Source organism: Bos grunniens, chromosome 23 (assembly GCF_055505025.1).
Source record: "Bos grunniens cultivar Pamir isolate PY7600 chromosome 23, Bosgru_T2T1.0, whole genome shotgun sequence".
Lineage (NCBI taxonomy): Eukaryota > Metazoa > Chordata > Mammalia > Artiodactyla > Bovidae > Bos > Bos grunniens.
In genome coordinates, this window is record NC_141187.1 from 25,348,375 (window position 1) to 25,366,445 (window position 18,071).

The following is an 18,071-nucleotide window of genomic DNA, read 5'->3' on the forward strand; positions in this document are numbered from 1 at the left end:
AATGTGCAGAAAGTAAATGATTTATCCCACAACACTGATGCTGCCACTCAGGATAATTTTCAGAGTGAACATTATGCCTCTCAGCTCTGATCTCCCTAGAGGATCTGAAGCTCTTACCTCTATAACATTGGTGGGATGGCGGATGTAGATACCAGAGGGTGTCACCACTTCAGGACTGGAGAGTCCCTCAGCACCAGAAACACGGATGATCACATTGTTTCTTATTATGTTTCCCTGTTCTGACCAGTCTAATTTAAGAAAAGGGGATTTGCCAACATAATTAAAATGTACTCGACCCAACATTCTTATTTCTACTAATATAGATTAGAGTTCTCATCATGTATATACATATATTATATAGACAGCTGTAAACATCTAGTGTGTTCAACGAATTTAAGACATCTAACATTCTGCCAGCAGCCCTGTCTATAAAATGTATGACAACTTAAATAGATGGTAATAAATTTAAAACCAATTTACATATTTACCCTTTCCTCCTCCAGAAGTAACCTCCCAAAGGATATACCTTATCTCGGGGGATGTACCTGAGAACAAAAGATGATGTTACCTCAGCACATTTCGTGCCACCCAGGAAAATGAGAGCTCCTTTAATACTATTTCTTGTTTTGGTGTGGCTTGCTTCAATTTGTGTGTGTGATTTTATCTATGAATCAGACAGACACAGATTATGTGAACCTTTTAGTTCTAGAACTTCATGAATCAGAGTGTGAGTGAAAGTCGCTCTGTTGTGTCCAACTCTTTACGATCCCATAAACGGTAGTCCATGGAATTCTCCAGGCCAGAATACTGGAGTGGGTAGCCTTTCCCTTCTTCAGGGGATCATCGCGACCCAGGAATCAAAGCAGGATATTCTGCACTGCAGGCGGATTCTTTACCAACTGAGCTATCAGAGAAATCAGAAGCTCATTTTAAATAAAAATAACAAAGAAATAGATCTAGTGTTTTACTTCTTAAGAAGAATCTAAGTGACTGTCTCTGCAGTTAAATGGCACACACTCCGTGTTACATCCAGCCCTACCCTGAGCTCTTTGAATTGACCACCAACCATCTGCATGCCCCTCTCATCCCCTGGAAGATCTGGAATGTCCTGGATGAACAGGCTAGACAGGATCTGAGACACTCACACTCAGATCAGAGGTTTGAACTAGAACAGAATAAAAGAGCATGGCCCATGCTACAGAAAGGCTTCCCAGGTGGTACTAGTGGTAAAGAAACCGCCTGCCAATGCAAAAGACTAAGAGACACAGGTTCAATCCCTGGGTCGGGAAGATCCCCTGGAGAAGGAAATGGGAACCCACTCCAGCATTCCATCCCTTGGACAGAGGTGCCTGGCAGGCTACGGTCCATAGCGTCACAAACAGTCAGACACAACTGAAGCAACTTAGCATGCACACATGGATTCTACAGAGAGGTCAACCATGTAGCATCCATACAGAGCAGCCCCACAGATCCCCTTTCTTCTAGGTCTTCAGATATCTGGGTTTCCTATGTCATTTCATGTGTCTGAGTCTGCAAACTTATTTTGCATGGATTGAATATCTTATCTAAAATTCACTGACAGATATTCTAATTCCATCACCTACAATACAGTAGAGGTCAAAGAGCTTCCACTCACGATATCCAAGCACTCAAGGATAAATTCCTCCTGCAGGTTTCATTCCTTGCCTAGTTAATGCCAACTTCACAAAATTGTTTCCCCCTAAAATAATATTGTTATGGTGCCTCCCTGAATTTCTGCACCAGGTTTCAACAAACTTTTCCCTTACAGCAATAAAGGTAAAAATAAGCAACGCCAACCTTCCATGTGTTAGTCTGACTGCCCTGTCCTTTTCCAATCAAAAGACTGTCTTGCACCTGATAACTTCTATTGTCCTTAGCCCTTAGCCTTTTAGAGCTGGTGTTAGTTTGTGCTGTGCCTAGTCACTCAGTCATGTCTGACTCTTGGGACCCCATGGATTGTAGCCCACCAGGCTCCTCTGTCCATGGGGAATCTCCAGGCAAGAATACTGGAGTGAGTTGCCATGTCTTCCTCCCCGTGATCTTCCCAACCCAGGGATCAAATCCAGGTCTCCCACATTGCAGGCGGATTCTTTACCGCCTAAGCCACCAGGGAAGCCTGTGAATCCTGGAGTGGGTAACCTGTCCTTTTCCAGGGGATCTTGCTGATCCAGGAATTGGACCCAGATCTCCCACATTACAGGCAGATTCTTTACCGTCTGAGCCACCAGAGAAGCCCATGAATACTGGAGTGGGTAGCCTACCCTTCTTCAGGGAATCTTCCTGACCCAGGAATTGAACTGGGGTCTTGCAGGCATATTCTTTACCAGCTGAGCTATCAGAGAAACCCTGGAGTTAGTTTACATGATCCATATTTTCTCACTAAACTATTTCCTTCCACAGTTAGAACCTTTCCAGCTTTTATCTTAACAGATCATTCCTAAATGAAACATGCAAATTTTCCCACTGATGATATCACAGAATTAATTTAAATAGAAAACACTAGCTAACAAGTACAATTATAGTTTTCCTTTCAGTGAAAACCTCTGATTTGGTTATTCTGATATAACCAAAGACCTTTTGTTCATTAATAGATTTATTTCAACAAATATATCTCCAAATGCACTATTTAAAAATTCTGTTAAGTACTAAGGAGATGATGTTCTCATGAAATCTGGTATTAATAGAAAAACAGACATTGATCAGATGGTCAGAAACATGATGTATAATTTTAAATCAGTAAGTAATGAATGGTGATAAAAGAGTTTAAACAGACAGACTTGATTTGGGAGTGTTGGGGAGGGCTATTATAGGAGGAGAATGAATGGTATGAACAGAAGGCAAGAGCTGTGCAAAGGTCCTGAGGCAGGAGAATGTGTGGCTTTTTGAAAGAATTAAAAGAGGTCAGTGTAGTGAGAGCACAGAGGGAGAGAAAAAGAGCAAGAGAGGTATACCAAGGTTAGTAGAAGCAGCCTCACTAAGGAAGGTTTTTAAGCCAGAGTAAGGATTCTGGATTATATTCTAAAAGAAATAAATTCTTAAAGGGCTTTAAGATGATACAGTCTGATATTTTTAAGCATCACAAAGGGAATGGACTTTAGGAAACAAATGTCAATACAGATGACCATTTAGAAAATTCTTAAAACAGGCTTCTTCGACAAGCCACAGAAGTAGTGAAGAACAGGATTCAAAAATGTTTAATTCCTTGTTCACCATCCAGGTTTGATGCTTCATGAAGCTGCACAAAGACATATTTATGTGACTTTGAATTACTGTTGAAATTGCTGACAATAAATTTTATATTTATTGTATATTGATTAACATGAACTGAAATGTCTATCTTTAAAAATCAGTTTCCTGAGAGACAGACTCACAGATATGGAGAACAGACTTGTGGTTGCCAGGGGGGTAGTGGGGTAGGAGAGGGAAGGATTTGGAGTTGGGGATTAGCAGATGCAAACCATTATACAGAGGATGGATAAACAAGGTCCTACTACAGAGCACAGAGAACTATACTCAATATCTTGTGATAAACCACAATGGAAAAGAAAATGAAAAAAGAATATATACATATATATATATATGTGCATAACCGAACCATTTTGCTGTATAGCAGAAATTAACCCATCATTATAAGCCAACTATACTTCCATAAAATTTTTTAAATAAATTTAAAGAAACAAAAAATAAAAATCAATTTCCTATGGGTAAAGCTTAGTAAGCTAATTAAAGACTGAATTTACAACTAGAATTTTTAACTACAGCCTATTTCTAAAGATCAGAGACTAAAGTTTTTACAAATTGGAAATTCAAATCTGGGAACAATAATTCTTTTTTAAAAAATAACGTGTCCTGCACCAGAATGTCGAAGTTAAACAAGCCGATTTCACTTACCCACCAGCAGTGCATGGCCTGAAATATCATAGAACACATTACTGTCCACCTTCAGGCCTGAGGTCTGGGACATGCTGAGGCCTCTGCTGAAGGACCGCCGCACTGTGCAACCCTGCAGGTAGGAACCTGAACGACAAAGAGGATGGTAAACAGTAGGGAATCTCAAAGGCTCCTCACATTCTGTTGATCATCCCCAAATGCTGCTAGAATATAACTACGAACATTCTTCCACACAATAATAAAATTCAAGAAATAAGGAGTTGGCAGCAGAAATTTAAAAACAGGCAGCTTAGACCAATGTATCTTAAAGACACCAAAGATCACCATAGTGGAATCCAAGGGCCACACGTCAGAAAAGAAAACCATCTGAGAAAGAGAGAACATGGCCAAATCACGAGGAACGCATGGCTCTCAAGATGTCCTGGTGGCCGCCATCTTTGGTATCTACTCTTTGGACTTCCCTGGTGGCTCAGACAGTAAAGCGTCTGCCTACAATGTGGGAGACCCGGGTTCAATCCCTGGGTCGGGAAGATCTCCTGGAGAAGGAAATGGCAACCCACTCCAGTATTCTTGCCTGGAAAATCCCATGGACAGAGGAGCCTGGTGGGCTACAGTCCATGGGGTCGCAAAGAGTCGGACACGACTGAGAGATTTCACTTCCACTTCTCATCACAGTGTAATGGACAGCAGCTCAAGAAACAAACAGCTAAGGCTTACAGACCAATTCTGACCTCTGAAAACTGCATCCAGCATGAGGAGAGGTAGTCGTTATATCTTGAGCTATGAAGTTATTCTTTTAATTGAAGTATAGTTGATTTACGATATTTCAGGTATACAGCAAAGTAATTCAGTTATACATACATATGTGTATATATGTATATATATATATGTGTATATATACACATTCCCTTTCATAAACTTTTCCATGATAGATTATTACAAAATATTGAACACAGTTCCTTGTGCTATACAATAAATAGGTCCTTGCTGTTTATCTATTTCACATATAGCAGTGTGAATCTGTTAATCCCAAATTCCTGATTTATCCAAATTGTAAGTAAAGCTACAGATCAGTCTGAGGACCAGAACTCTCACATTTGAATATGGTGGTTTGTGGAACTGGAGGGGAAATATCTTCTACTGTGCTAAGAGAAACTGACATTTAAGAAAATCATTACACTGGCTCCATGAACATATTTTATGACCTCCCAAATCGATACATGTGGACTGAATCAATTAATGAACAACTATTTACTGAGTATCAACTATATATTTCAGGAATTATGTCTTGTGCCAGAGGTGTAAGATGAATAAAACTAAGTAAATTCTGCATTTGTGTATCTTGAGTCTGATGAAGAAAACACATTAAAATAATTAAAACGTTTTATTTGGATAATAAAATTATAAATCCTGAAAAAGAAGCTTTGTATTATTTCCAGACAGGGAGAGAGATTATATCGATACCAAATGTTTGAAGTATTAGAAAAATGGCTTTGGTTTATGTAATAATTTGACCTTTGACCTTGGGACTATCTAGAAAAATCTCATGGAGAAGGCAATGGCACCCCACTCCAGTACTCCTGCCTGGAAAATCCCATGGACGGAGGAGCCTGGTAGGCTGCAGTCCATGGGGTCACTGAGGGTCGGACACGACTGAGCAACTTCACTTTCACTTTTCACTTTCACACATCGGAGAAGGAAATGGCAACACACTCCAGTGTTCTTGCCTGGAGAATCCCAGGGACGGGGGAGCCTGGTGGGCTGCCGTCTATGGGGTCGCACAGAGTTGGACACGACTGAAGTGACTTAGCAGCAGCAGCAGCAGCAGAAAAATCTCAACTACAGTGTCTCCATAGACACAAGGTCTATAGATTCGCCTTGATCCCAGCACCAGATGCCTTCACATCACTCACTAATAAGTTAGCGCATCCACATCCACTCATGTAGGAAACACTGCCTGCTGCAGACTTTTCCTGACCAGGTCTCCACCACAACATCACTGCTTGCCCCTCAGAATACAATGGTACATCTGAACAACCAGTAAGGACTAATGTGTTAACAGAGCTATAGTGGATGAGTTCAGGGAACAGTAAACCTCTAAAGGAAACACCAAGCAAAGATTCCAACACCCTCTAACTCCCTCGACTGAGGACAAGCTGGCCACACAGGTTATGAGAGCCTGTAGGGCATGAAACAATAAAGGATTCTTTGGCAAGCATGCCAGAAGTTTCTAACCTCTGGGTTAATGGGTTTCCCCCTCCCAGGAAACACATTTGCATTTTAACAGAGACCTACAGGGGATAATGTATTAATTCAATGGATTTCAAACTTTGGTTAAGCACTGAAAAGTGAAAGTGAAAGTGTTAGCCGCTCAATCCTGTCCAACTTGCAACCCCATGGACTGTAGCCCCACAGGCTCCTCTGTCCACAGAATTCTCAAGGCAAGAATACTGGCGTGGGTAGCCATTCCCTTCTGCAGGAGACCTTCCCAACCCAGGGATCAAACCAGGGTCTCTTGCATTACTGGCAGATTCTTTACCATCTGAGTCACCAGGGAAGTCCAAGCACTGAACCATTTTTCAAATAAAACCTAATAAATATATAAATAAATAAATGTGCAGGTACTCTAAAGCAGAGGTTGAGGAGGCAGACTGAGTATATTTTTGATGGGGAGCTGTTGATTATGTTCAATTGATAACTCCTATGTGACTGCTCCCCTCACTTCTACTGGAACTGACCCACATCAAATATACCTCAGCATTATAAGCACCAGGAGACCGAAGAACCAGAAAGAAGGGTACAAAGATTCTGATCATCCTAATGTACTTGGGAAAGAACCATGTGAGGGACCCATCCCCCTAACGAGTGTAGAAATAAATAAGGTGGAAAAGATCTTAGAAAATTAGGAGAAGTATTCTTGGCAAGCAGATAATTTAAAGTGAGAAAAAAAATGCTGCTAGCCAGGATCCTGCCTTCAATGACCTCATGGATTACTTTGTCAATGCCTGCTGTAATTCTAGCACTTTTCAAGCCCCATTGAACCTCCCATATGCCCTGATGTGCTTTGTCAGGCATTGACTTCTGGAGCTTGGCTGTGTGGGTGTTGAGGTGCTGAGGGCAGGGGAGCGTGACTGCGACAGGGCTGCTGTCCTCATCGCTCAGCATCTGTACCCATCTCTCAACTCCGTATATCAGACTCTGGCATTGGAATTTCACCCTAGATGCTCCTACACCCCTCCAACTTTGATTTCAGAGCCTTTATCAGTACATCTGGTCATGTTCTTCTTTTCTGATTCTGATCTTTTTATCTACTTGTCCCCACCTGCCTTGGATGTCTGCTGCTTCCCTCGTGTCTCTTCAGGTCTGGTCAAGGTCTGCACACTCTGTCTGCTTCCCCAGGAAGAGAGCCTGGTTCTCAGCCATTCTCCCCACTTTTCTCAGGCAGGGGATTCCTCTATGTTAGGACATCTTCCCAAAGTGCTTTCCACTAGCCTTGACTGATAATTTATACTATTTAATATCAATCTATCTGTAGTCACAAAGCCAGTACATTGTAGTGGCAGGATTCAAAACATGGATTTGTGTGGTTCCCTCCACATCTGCTGTACCTATAGTGACATTTCTCAAAAGGAAACATGGACTACTTGTTCCAGAATCAGAAGGTTAAAAATTCAGTTTTTCTAGGCTCACTTTGGATCACAATTTGTCTGAGACAGGGTCTCTACGTGCGAATTCTAATAAGCTCTCCAAGTGACTCTCTGAACCATAGATCTACAGTATAGTTATCCATCTCTGAATCCCCCATGTTCCCACATACCACCTACCAGGACCCCCTTGCAAAGAGAGCCTTGAATATAGAAGAAGAAAGATGAGACATCATGCCTGGGCCTCCTCACCTCTCATAGCTCCTACCAGCATCAGGCAGCTCACATGCTCATGGAAGGCTTGTCCCAAGTCCCGGAACTGCACTCCCTTCAACTGGACCCGGCTGGGCTCCTCCGGAAAGGACTGAACGATGACTCTGGCCCCCAAATCCCTGGATCCCAGCATCTTCTCACTCTTGGAATACAAACAGTTCTGCAAATCACCTGAGACACAGAATGAAGACAAGGGGCACAGAAGAAGGTACAGCATGATTCTAATCAAATCTCCCAGTACGAAAGGCACTGTGGCACAAAGGACAGACCCTGACTGTTTATTTAATAACCTTACTTCCCTTTTACTTCAATTCTCCCCTTTGGATTATTAATTAAAACATCTGATAACTAGAACATGATGTTGCCTTCACTCTATTATTTCCAGAAGCTCCCGAATCAATCACCTTAATTATTATCACAAAAAGGCTGACTAGAACCCATAAACCCAACCTAAATAGATGCTTATTACAATCCAAAAGATCCCCCTGAGGGAGTGTGCAATAAAATGACCCTCTGGTGGGTGGATAATTGAAGAGAAGACATGTGAGCGCTAAATGTAATCATATCTCTTTGCTGTCCAGTGGGGTTTTCCCAATATTTTGCTGCTTTATGGTTTGGGGACATAGCAATGATGCCATCAAAGAAATGGAGAAGAACTCCAGAGAAATGACTGAGCCACTCCCACACCAACGCCTCAGTCCCAGCAGAGCCCTAGTGAGGACACATGGCATTTGGTAGGGTGAACTAACCTCAGGATGGAGAAGAAATCATCTCCTGAATTAACTCTTTATTATCCAGGTTAATAAACCAATGAAGAAGAGCCACTAATACAAAATTATGGATCATTCTAACAGGCATCTATTGTCAGTCTCAGAAAATGTATATCAGTTCAGTTCAGTCGCTCAATCACGTTCAACTCTTTGCAACCCCATGGACTGCAGCACATCAGGCTTCCTGTCCATCACCAATTCCCAGAGCTTACTCAAACTCATGTCCATCAAGTCGGCAATGCCATCCAACCATCTCATCCTCTGTCATCTCCTTCTCCTCCTGCCTTCAATCTTTCCCAGCATCATGGTCTTTTCCAATGAGTCAGTTCTTTGCATCAGGTGGCCAAAGTATTGAAGCTTCAGCTTCAGTCCTTCCAGTGAATTTTCAGGACCGATTTCCTTTAGTATGGACTGGTTGGATCTCCTGGTAGTCCAAGGGACTCTCAAGAGTCTTCTCCAATACCACAGTTCAAAAGAATCAATTCTTTGGCACTGAGCTTTCTTTACAGTCTTACTCACATCCATATATGACTACTGGAAAAACCATAGCTTTGACTAGATGGACCTTTGTTGGCAAAGTAATGTCTCTGCTTTTTAATATGCTGTCTATGTTGGTCATAGCTTTTCTTCCAAGGAGCAAGTGTCTTTTAATTTCATGGCTGCAGTCACCATCTGCAGTGATTTTGGAGCCCCCCAAAATAAAGTCTCTCACTGTTTCCATTGTCTCCCCATCTATTTGCCATGAAATGATATTAGAGGTGAATAAAGAGGTGTTTGGTATTTGTACATTTTATCACCATTTAACCATTGTATGCCAGTGAGCCATATTTTCCAGCATCTAGGCCTCTTGTTATGGTTTTTGGCTACGTTGTTTCCATATTCGAGCTCCATAAAAAGAAGAGGTGAATGATAAGTTATTTTTCAAATGAAGGTCTATGAATTTTATTTTATTTTTGGAATTTTTTAGTCATATATAAGAGTTGTGGTAGAACTAGGGATTATTTTTTTCATTAGGAGACAACAGATTTATAATAGCCCAAACCCAGAGGCATGATCTCCCTTGGAGCATGATTAAATGCCATGTTTTGCACAATATGATCTGAGAATACCTGTATGAGAATTACCAAGAGAGTCTGTAATTGACCGCAGATGCCAGTTTAGCAGAAATGTTAAATTTAGCAGTCACTGCATTCCAACCCACTGGATGAAAACTTTTTGTTTTTTTTGCAGAATGACACAATTGTGAACTAGATGACTAGGGGGTGGGGGGCAGGGTCAAAGTCCCTCTTACCCAACCATATACCAACATTATCCCCACAGGCCTCTATACATAGACATGACTCAAATCTTTAACTCCGGACTTGACATTTCTTCCAGGCTCCAGACATCTCCAGTCACATGCTGGCCTGGCATCTCAACATGTACAAAATTAAACTCATGATCTCTACCCTCCCACCCCCCAAACCTGTTTCCCTTCCCATCTCAGTAAACAGCCTCCTCATCCATCCAGAGTTCATGCCTGGGAGTCATCCTTGACACCCACACCATTCTGGACCAAAGTTGAAAAATGATGTCTTCCCAACGTGTGAAAGCCTCATAATCTACAGCCTGGGAAACCAAAACATAACCTACTAAACTAACCATCCCTGAAATAGATGTTTAATAGGTACATCAGTGTGATTCAGTGCCTGTTATTCTTCTCGAAGATAGATTGACTTTTTCAACCACTTACTTAAAGTATGTGGTAGTTTCACTCAGAAAACAAACTCCAAAAGTGGGAATGGTGGGGGGAGGGAAGAGCCTTCCAAGTCTAACTCATTAGAACATGCTGCCTGTATCACTGACTCTCGCATTAAGCACTTTTCCTGAGAATTGTAGAGAAGGATGGGAATCAATTTCATTATAACCTCTGACCTGAAAATTTAATTCAACTCTCCAGATTTTATTATATAATAGGAATATCTTTTCCTCAAAGAACTAATTAATTTCTCAAGCAAATACTGTTGCCTATCTCTTTCACAAGGGGGTTGAGGGCAGGAGAGGAAATGACGATTTATCAAGAGCATTCTGAAATCTACAGAACACAGCAGGTCCCCTACATTCACACCTTCAAGTTTCAAACTTTCAAAGATTTAAGCGTGCATTCTGTCAATGTCAGGCATGAGTGAAACTGCAGCTTGCCCTCCGTCTCCTGTTGCTAATGATCCTTTAACTCTACCATCTTCCAAGTCCTCTCTCTCCTCCAGTCAGTAGCTCTTGCCAGCCCCTATATGCCAGCTCTTTTACTGTGCTACTGCACTTTTCAAGGTACCTTACTGTGAGATTGAGAATGTTTTCTTTATTTTTTTGTGGTTGCTTGCTTTTTTTATGTATTACTTGTATGGAATATATTATGAACCTATTACAGTACAGTACTATATAGCCGATTGTGTGAGCTGAGTGCCTAGGCCAGCTTGGTTGAACTTACAAATTGGACTTACGAACATGCTCTCAGAAGATAACTCATTTGTTTGCAGGGGACTTGGTGGCTCAGAAGGTAAAGCATCTGTCTACAGTGTGAGAGACCTGGGTTCGATCCCTGGGTTGGGAAGATTCCCTGGAATGGGAACCCACTCCAGTACTCTTGCCTTGAAAATCCTATGGACGGAGGAGCTTGGTGCAGGCTACTGTCCATGGGGTTACAAAGAGTCAGGCACGACTGAGCAACTTCACTTTCTTACTATATTAGGAACACACTAATTGAAAGAAGTCAACCATACCACATATCATTGAATAGTAAGAACATTGTTTTTCACCCATTAGACTTCCCAACAAATCGTTCTCTACCTTCTGAAGCATTGGTCCCCTGGCATGAAGCAAGGAACTGCACTCTCTCATCAGTGAGATTTCCCTGTATGGTAATACTCCTGCTGAGTAGAACCAGCATGACCTTTAAAACATGGTGCTCTCCAGCCACCCATTTCTCTGTGGAGTTGTGAGAATATCTGAAAAGAAAAAAAAAAAAAATCTGAAAATAACACTCCAAGTCTTATAACAAATAGTAAGCCATTAAATTAGCCTAATCCTCCATCTGGGACTTTATTTCTTTAGAAACTCAGACACAGAAGAGTAAAAAATAGCCACATGTATGTGAAAATTAGGAACTATGATGACTATTGCAGTGACCATCTACTAAAAGACAAAAGTTCTAGTCTTACAAGAGAAACTTATTTAAGAAGTCTAAATCTTCCAAATATTTCATATTTTGTAATTTTCTTGCCAAAATGTCTACTGTGATTTAATGTAAATGATATTATTGAAAGACAAACAAATGTCTTTTGACCAGCTGTGTTGGTCACCTACACAGTTAAGACCTCATCTTCCATCTAAATGGAGCCAAGCTGGCATGCAGTACCTCAAGGGTGACCTCAGCTGGAGGTCTGTACTATGCACAGTCTCCACGGTGACAATCTCTTCCTTAGGCTTGGCATCTTCAGCACCCATCCCACTGATGACAAGGACTTCATCCCCAGCATGCCAATCGACAGCATCTTCCAGAGCCAACACTGTGTCATGGGCATTGGCAGCTGCTCGAAGATGGGTGACCACTACTTCTGGGAGTGAACCTAAAGCAAGTCCAAGGGAAACTTGCCTTTAGACATTTTTAAAACTTAATATGAATGTGATGTTATTCAGCCAAAGACTTCAGTGAAAGAAGAATCTGGGAAATCAGGCTTCAGGTTCTATAAGCATTGGTGCTATCACCAAAGGTGATATCACTGTATTACTTTTTGCGTATTAGTTTTCCTGTCTGTTGCATGGTGACAATAATTCAAGACAGAGAATGGTATGGGGTGAAAAACACAGGGTTGAAGTCATAATAAATTTATAGCTGAATCACAGTCTTGCCACATTCTAACTATGTTCCTTTGGATAATATACTTAGAGGTGGGTTTCACTTTCCTCAGTTACAAAGCAGAAGCAGCAAAGCTTTCCCTCCTAGGGATTTAAGACAATTTGATGAGATAATATCTATGAAACATGTAGTGTGGACTTTGCCACATAACAACCCCTCAATATATTTTAGTCTTCTCTCTTCCTTCTCTGCATCACACTTTTGAGAATAAAATTTATCACCTCGTTCTTCCAAATTAAAACCAATGACTATTAGGTCCTCCAAGATATAAGTTCACCACGAATTTCTAAACTTAAGACTTCAACTCACTGTACAAATGGTGATGGTAGAGTTAAAAATAAAAATTACCATGAGAATGATCCACCTAAGTCTTGGTGTGTTAAGTAATCCCTTCTTACTCTAACATGGGGTGTATCTAGGGATAGGATGGCTAAGCAGAGCAGAAAAAAAGTGGAATGTGTGACCTTAAATAACTGGGTTTGTTTTAGGTTCCAGTGCAACTATCTGACCCTTCCCAAACCACAAGCTGCTCCTTAACCAGCAAAGATTCAAGAAGGTAGTCAGACTTGTAGTTTACTCTGGCCTTTTCCAACAAAGGTTAAGGCAGAGATTTTTTTTTCCAGCCTTTATCTGGAGCAGTACCTCAGAAAACACAAGGCTTCCTCCCAACTCCTCTCCTTGGTACAGTTCCTCCTCCTTCGCAATTGATCATAATTTACCTTTAGCTCACAGCAGCTTCCTGTCCTCCCTTGTTAAACTAAAGTAAGAATATTTGACTCTCTAACTACAGAGGTGGCCAACAATAAATCATTTTCAAATTATTTTAAACTTCCCTCCTTATTTATTTGTCTATGTTGGAGAGCAGTGGTACTGGTACCAGCAATGTTGTTCTAGGCTTAGAAAGGTCTCTGGGTTAATGATATAATTTCTGAAGTTTACTCGGGCAATAATTTTATCTTAAAAAAAATTTCCCAGAGTTCAAAATTTCTAATTACAGAGCAGGTGAAAATTAACACATAAATCATGTCTAAAGAAAATAATTTTAATTTTATTGCTGTTTGTATGTTTTAACCTTTGGGAACAATAAATAAAATAAAGTCTATTTCAGTGTATATGCATATTTATATATGTGTGAATTTCTATGATCTGTTCTTCAAAGTCTACACAGAAACATCTCTACCATGCATCAAAAATGTCTGTCAATGACAAAATATGATGGCAAAATATGATTATACACTGTGATCAATAATAATTCATAATAATCAATAAGCAAAGAGCATCCTACTATGCACCTATCAACAAGCAGCTACATGTGTCAGAACCAAAATTTGACACGACAAAGATATTTTTCAACTAAGCATTCTTCTAAATAACAGTCAAGTCAAAATAAATGGAAAAATTCACAGGGAATTTTGAAGTGGATTTTTTAACTATTAACATAAACTTAAGGCCTTTCAAATGTTGACAGAGCCTCTAGAAAGCAGTAAAATTATCTCATAACATATTCACTCTCATTGCAAAAATAGCACACTTCTATCTGTATAACTAAAAGATCAGTCTGGGTGTTTTATGAGTGCCAGCCTCATATTTGTAGCTATATAGCAGATATGAATATTTGGATGAATTACCATCATCTCAAACTTGAAAGTGAAAGTCTCTCAGTCATGTCTGACTCTTTGCAACTCCATGAACTATACAGTCCATGGAATCCTCCAGGCAAGAATACTGGAGTGGGTAGCCTTTCCCTTTTCCAGGGGATCTTCCCAACCCAGGGATCAAACCCAGGTCTTCTGCACTGTGGGCAGATTCTTTACCAGCTGAGCCACAAGGGAAGCTCAAGAATACTGGAGTGAATAGCCTATCCCTTCTCCAGCGGATCTTCCTGACCCAGGAATCTAACCAGGATCTCCTGCATTGCAGGTAGATTCTTTACCAACTGAGCTATCCCAGACAAATATTCTCAAACTTGAGAATGTCAAAATGAATGTAATAATCATCTGAGCTAGACCTTCTACAAACAATTTTTAATCCTATGATGATTGTGCATTGTTCTTTTTTAATTGCATCCCTTGTTTGTTCATTAATCTGCAGTATCTGCCTACTAAGATACCTCAAGTGAAGAGAAGCTAAAGAGGATCTTGATGAGGATGAAAGAAGAGAGTAAAAAAGCTGGCTTAAAACTCAACATTCAAAAAACTAAGATCATAGCATCCAATCCCATTGCTTCATGACAAATAGAAGGGGAAAATGTGGAAGCAGTGATAGATTTTATTTCCTTGTGCTCCAAAATCACTGCTGATGGTGACTGTAGCCATGAAATTAAAAGACACTCGTTCATTGTAAAGAAAGCCATGACAAGCCTTCAGTTCAGTTCAGTCTCTGGGTCGGGTCCGACTCTTTGCAACCCTATGAATCACAGCACGCCAGGCCTCCCTGTCCATCACCATCTCCCGGAGTTCACTCAAACTCACATCCATCGAGTCGGTGATGCCATCCAGCCATCTCATCCTCTGTCATCCCCTTTTCCTCCTGCCCCCAATCTCTCCCAGCATCAGAGTCTTTTCCAATGAGTCAACTCTTCACATGAGGTGACCAAAGTTCTGGAGTTTCAGCTTTAGCATCATTCCTTCCAAAGAAATCCCAGGGCTGATCTCCTTGAGAATGGACTGGTTGGATCTCCTTGCAGTCCAAAGGACTCTCAAGAGTCTTCTCAAACACCACAGTTCAAAAGCATCAATCCTTCGGTGCTCAGCCAACTCTCACATCCATACATGACCACTGGAAAAACCATAGCCTTGACTAGACGGACCTTTGTTGGCAAAGTAATGTCTCTGCTTTTCAATATGCTATCTAGGTTGGTCATAACTTTCCTTCCAAGGAGTAAGCGTCTTTTAATTTCATGGCTGCAGTCACCATCTGTAGTGATTTTGGAGACCCCCAAAATAAAATCTGACACTGTTTCCACTGTTTCCCCATCTATTTCCCATGAAGTGATGGGACCAGATGCCATGATTTTAGTTTTCTGAATGTTGATCTTTAAGCCAACTTTTTCACTCTCCACTTTCACTTTCATCAAGAGGCTTTTTAGTTCCTCTTCACTTTCTGCCATAAGGGTGGTGTCATCTGCATATCTGAGGTTATTGATATTTCTCCCAGCAATCTTGATTCCAGCTTGTGCTTCTTCCAGCCCAGCATTTCTCATAATGTACTCTGCATATAAGTTAAATAAGCAGGGTGACAAGCCTAGATGACACATTAAAAAAGCAGAGACATTACTTTGCAACAAAGGCCTATATACTCAAAACTATGGTTTTCCCAGTAGTCATCTACAGATGTGAGAGCTGGACCATAAAGAAGGCTGAGTGCTGAAGAATTGATGCTTTAAAACTGTAGTGCTGGAGAAGACTCTTGAGAAACACTTGGACAGCAAGAAGATCAAACCAGTCAATCCTAAAGGAAGTCAACCCTAAATATTCAATGGAAGGACTGATGCTGAAGCTAAAGCTGAAGCTCCAATACTTTGACCACCTGAGGCAAAGAGCCAACTCACTGGAAAAGGCCCTGATGCTTGGAAAGATTGAAGGCAAAAGGAGAAGAGGGTGGCTAGATAGAGGATGGGATAAGATGAAATGGCTAGATAGCATCACTGACTCAATGGACATGAGTTTGAGCAAGTTCCAGGAGATGGCATCATTGACTCAGTGGACATGAATTTAAGCAAACTCCAGGAGATAGTGAAAGACTGAGGAGCCTGGCCTGCTGCAGTCCATGGGGTTGCAGAGTCAGACACAACTGAGTGACTGAGCAACAACAACAATGATCTGCCTACAGTACTCAGCAACAAATTCCCGAATTCCCTTCTGGACCTTCAAGAGTCTCCATAACCAAACTCCACTTTATCATCTCTGACTCCTTAATAAACTCTCCATTCCAGGAAATCAAGTCTCTTCTCATTTAACAAGATCATCCCTGACTCTCTCTATCCCTTTGCCCCTGTCCTGTCCCTTCCACCAGGTATCCAGACTTCTTCACCCAACTTGTTCTAAGAGTAGCTCAAGCCTCACCTCTTCCATTGGACTTCAGGAGGCGTTTCAGCCCATGCTGATGTCCACTGACTCCTATAGACCCACAGTTCTTATTGAGGGTCTTAATAAGGGCGGTTCTTATTGAGTAAAAGGCCTGTGTACATCTGGGACTAGGCATGCCAAGGCATGTCTGGCTGGTCTGTGGGTCATCTGATTGAGTTCTTCTGCATGAAAGGAAGAGACGGGCAAGGACGACAAGGGTGCTATGGGGTATGCCTCAGACATGGGTTTTCTCTCATGGACCCATGATTGAACCTGAAGAAAGACCCTGAGGGAACTCTCTAGATGGACTTTGTACCTGATACTCCTCTGCTTGGGATTCTTTCATCTATTTACTCTGCCTCATTCTTCAGAGTGATGTTCAACCTGGTCCTTCAGAGAAGTCTCTGAGACCTCCAAACTAGGTCAAACTCAGCATCTATCATATCAGTGTCTCCCTCTTCTCTCTGGCCCTTAGCACATGTGGCTTGACCTCTATTATTGCTGTTCTCCATCTCCGCTATTAAACATGGCAGCAGAAGTTATACTATATCTGCACAGTGTCATAGTAGCACATGTCATGTCTATCTCAGTGTCTTCTGTATAAGTGTTCAATAAGTAAGTACTGAAGGAGGAAAAAATCATGACCGAAACACGGAGAAGCAAGCACCCCAAAGTTTCGGCAATCAGATGGTCAGGAGGCACCCCAAGTGACAAAGCTAGTGGCCTTTGGTTCCATCATGGAACACAGCACATTTCCACACCTGAGGGTTGGCCCACTTGGGCAGCAATGAAAGCCTGCACCCTTGGTACCCTGTGCTCAGTATTTCCATGGCAGGTGCCCAACACAATGGCAGCAGGGAAGCCCCAGGACCTTCCTGAAGGGAAGACAATGATCAAGAAAACCAAAATAGAAGGAAAATGGACTAGTTGATGATATCTGTCATGAGAACACCTGTATCAAGCAGGCAGGGACGAAGGGCTGGAGGTTCTGTGAGAGTCAAAGCAGGCAGAAATATTCTTTGTTATCACTACTCAAATATCACGGGCTGAAAGGGTTCAGGGAGCCTGGAGAAACTTGAGTGATGCAACCTATAGTCAGCACCACGTATTTCATATCAAGTTATTCTGTAATTGTTACGGTACATATATCTCTCTCCCCACCTTGAATGCAAGGCCTTCCATCATGTCTCTTTTACAAATGTCACAATTTCTAGCACAGTCTGATTAGCACTCAACTCATAGGGATTTAAACTATTTTGATTATTGCCATCCAGACAACCACCTACAAACTTCCATCAGAAATGTACCTCAATAAATATATAATATCCAGTATGTAAAAAGCTGAAAAATAACACGAACATTATTGAGAACTTAAAATAATTCCAACCTGTGCTAATCAGTGTTACTCTGAAGTAAGAACTGTTGGTTTTCTGGGTTTTGTTTTCTTTGTCCTTTTAACAGACTGTACTGATTAGGAAGTTAAAATAATACTTGGAAGACAAAATCACAC

At 41.3% G+C, this 18,071-nt stretch overlaps 1 protein-coding gene across 9 annotated transcripts in view; it reads right to left on the reverse strand.

Annotated features, from left to right (window-relative positions):
• Window positions 1-18,071, reverse strand: part of PKHD1 (PKHD1 ciliary IPT domain containing fibrocystin/polyductin) — a 443,740-nt gene that overhangs the window by 254,700 nt on the left and 170,969 nt on the right. For 7 of the 9 annotated variants that reach the window (XR_015152761.1, XM_086370763.1, XM_086370767.1 and 4 more), the window contains 6 exons: window positions 11,994-12,204; window positions 11,426-11,583; window positions 7,809-8,000; window positions 3,913-4,038; window positions 489-545; window positions 118-248 (listed from right to left, as the gene is read on the reverse strand). Coding sequence is in view for 8 of the 9 variants with exons in the window: in XM_086370763.1 (XP_086226889.1) it covers window positions 118-248; window positions 489-545; window positions 3,913-4,038; window positions 7,809-8,000; window positions 11,426-11,583; window positions 11,994-12,204 (875 nt within the window). In the remaining variant the exon portion in view is untranslated. The remainder of the gene's footprint in view (window positions 1-117; window positions 249-488; window positions 546-3,912; window positions 4,039-7,808; window positions 8,001-11,425; window positions 11,584-11,993; window positions 12,205-18,071) is intronic. The other 2 variants (XM_086370766.1, XM_086370762.1) reach the window with 1 other exon arrangement.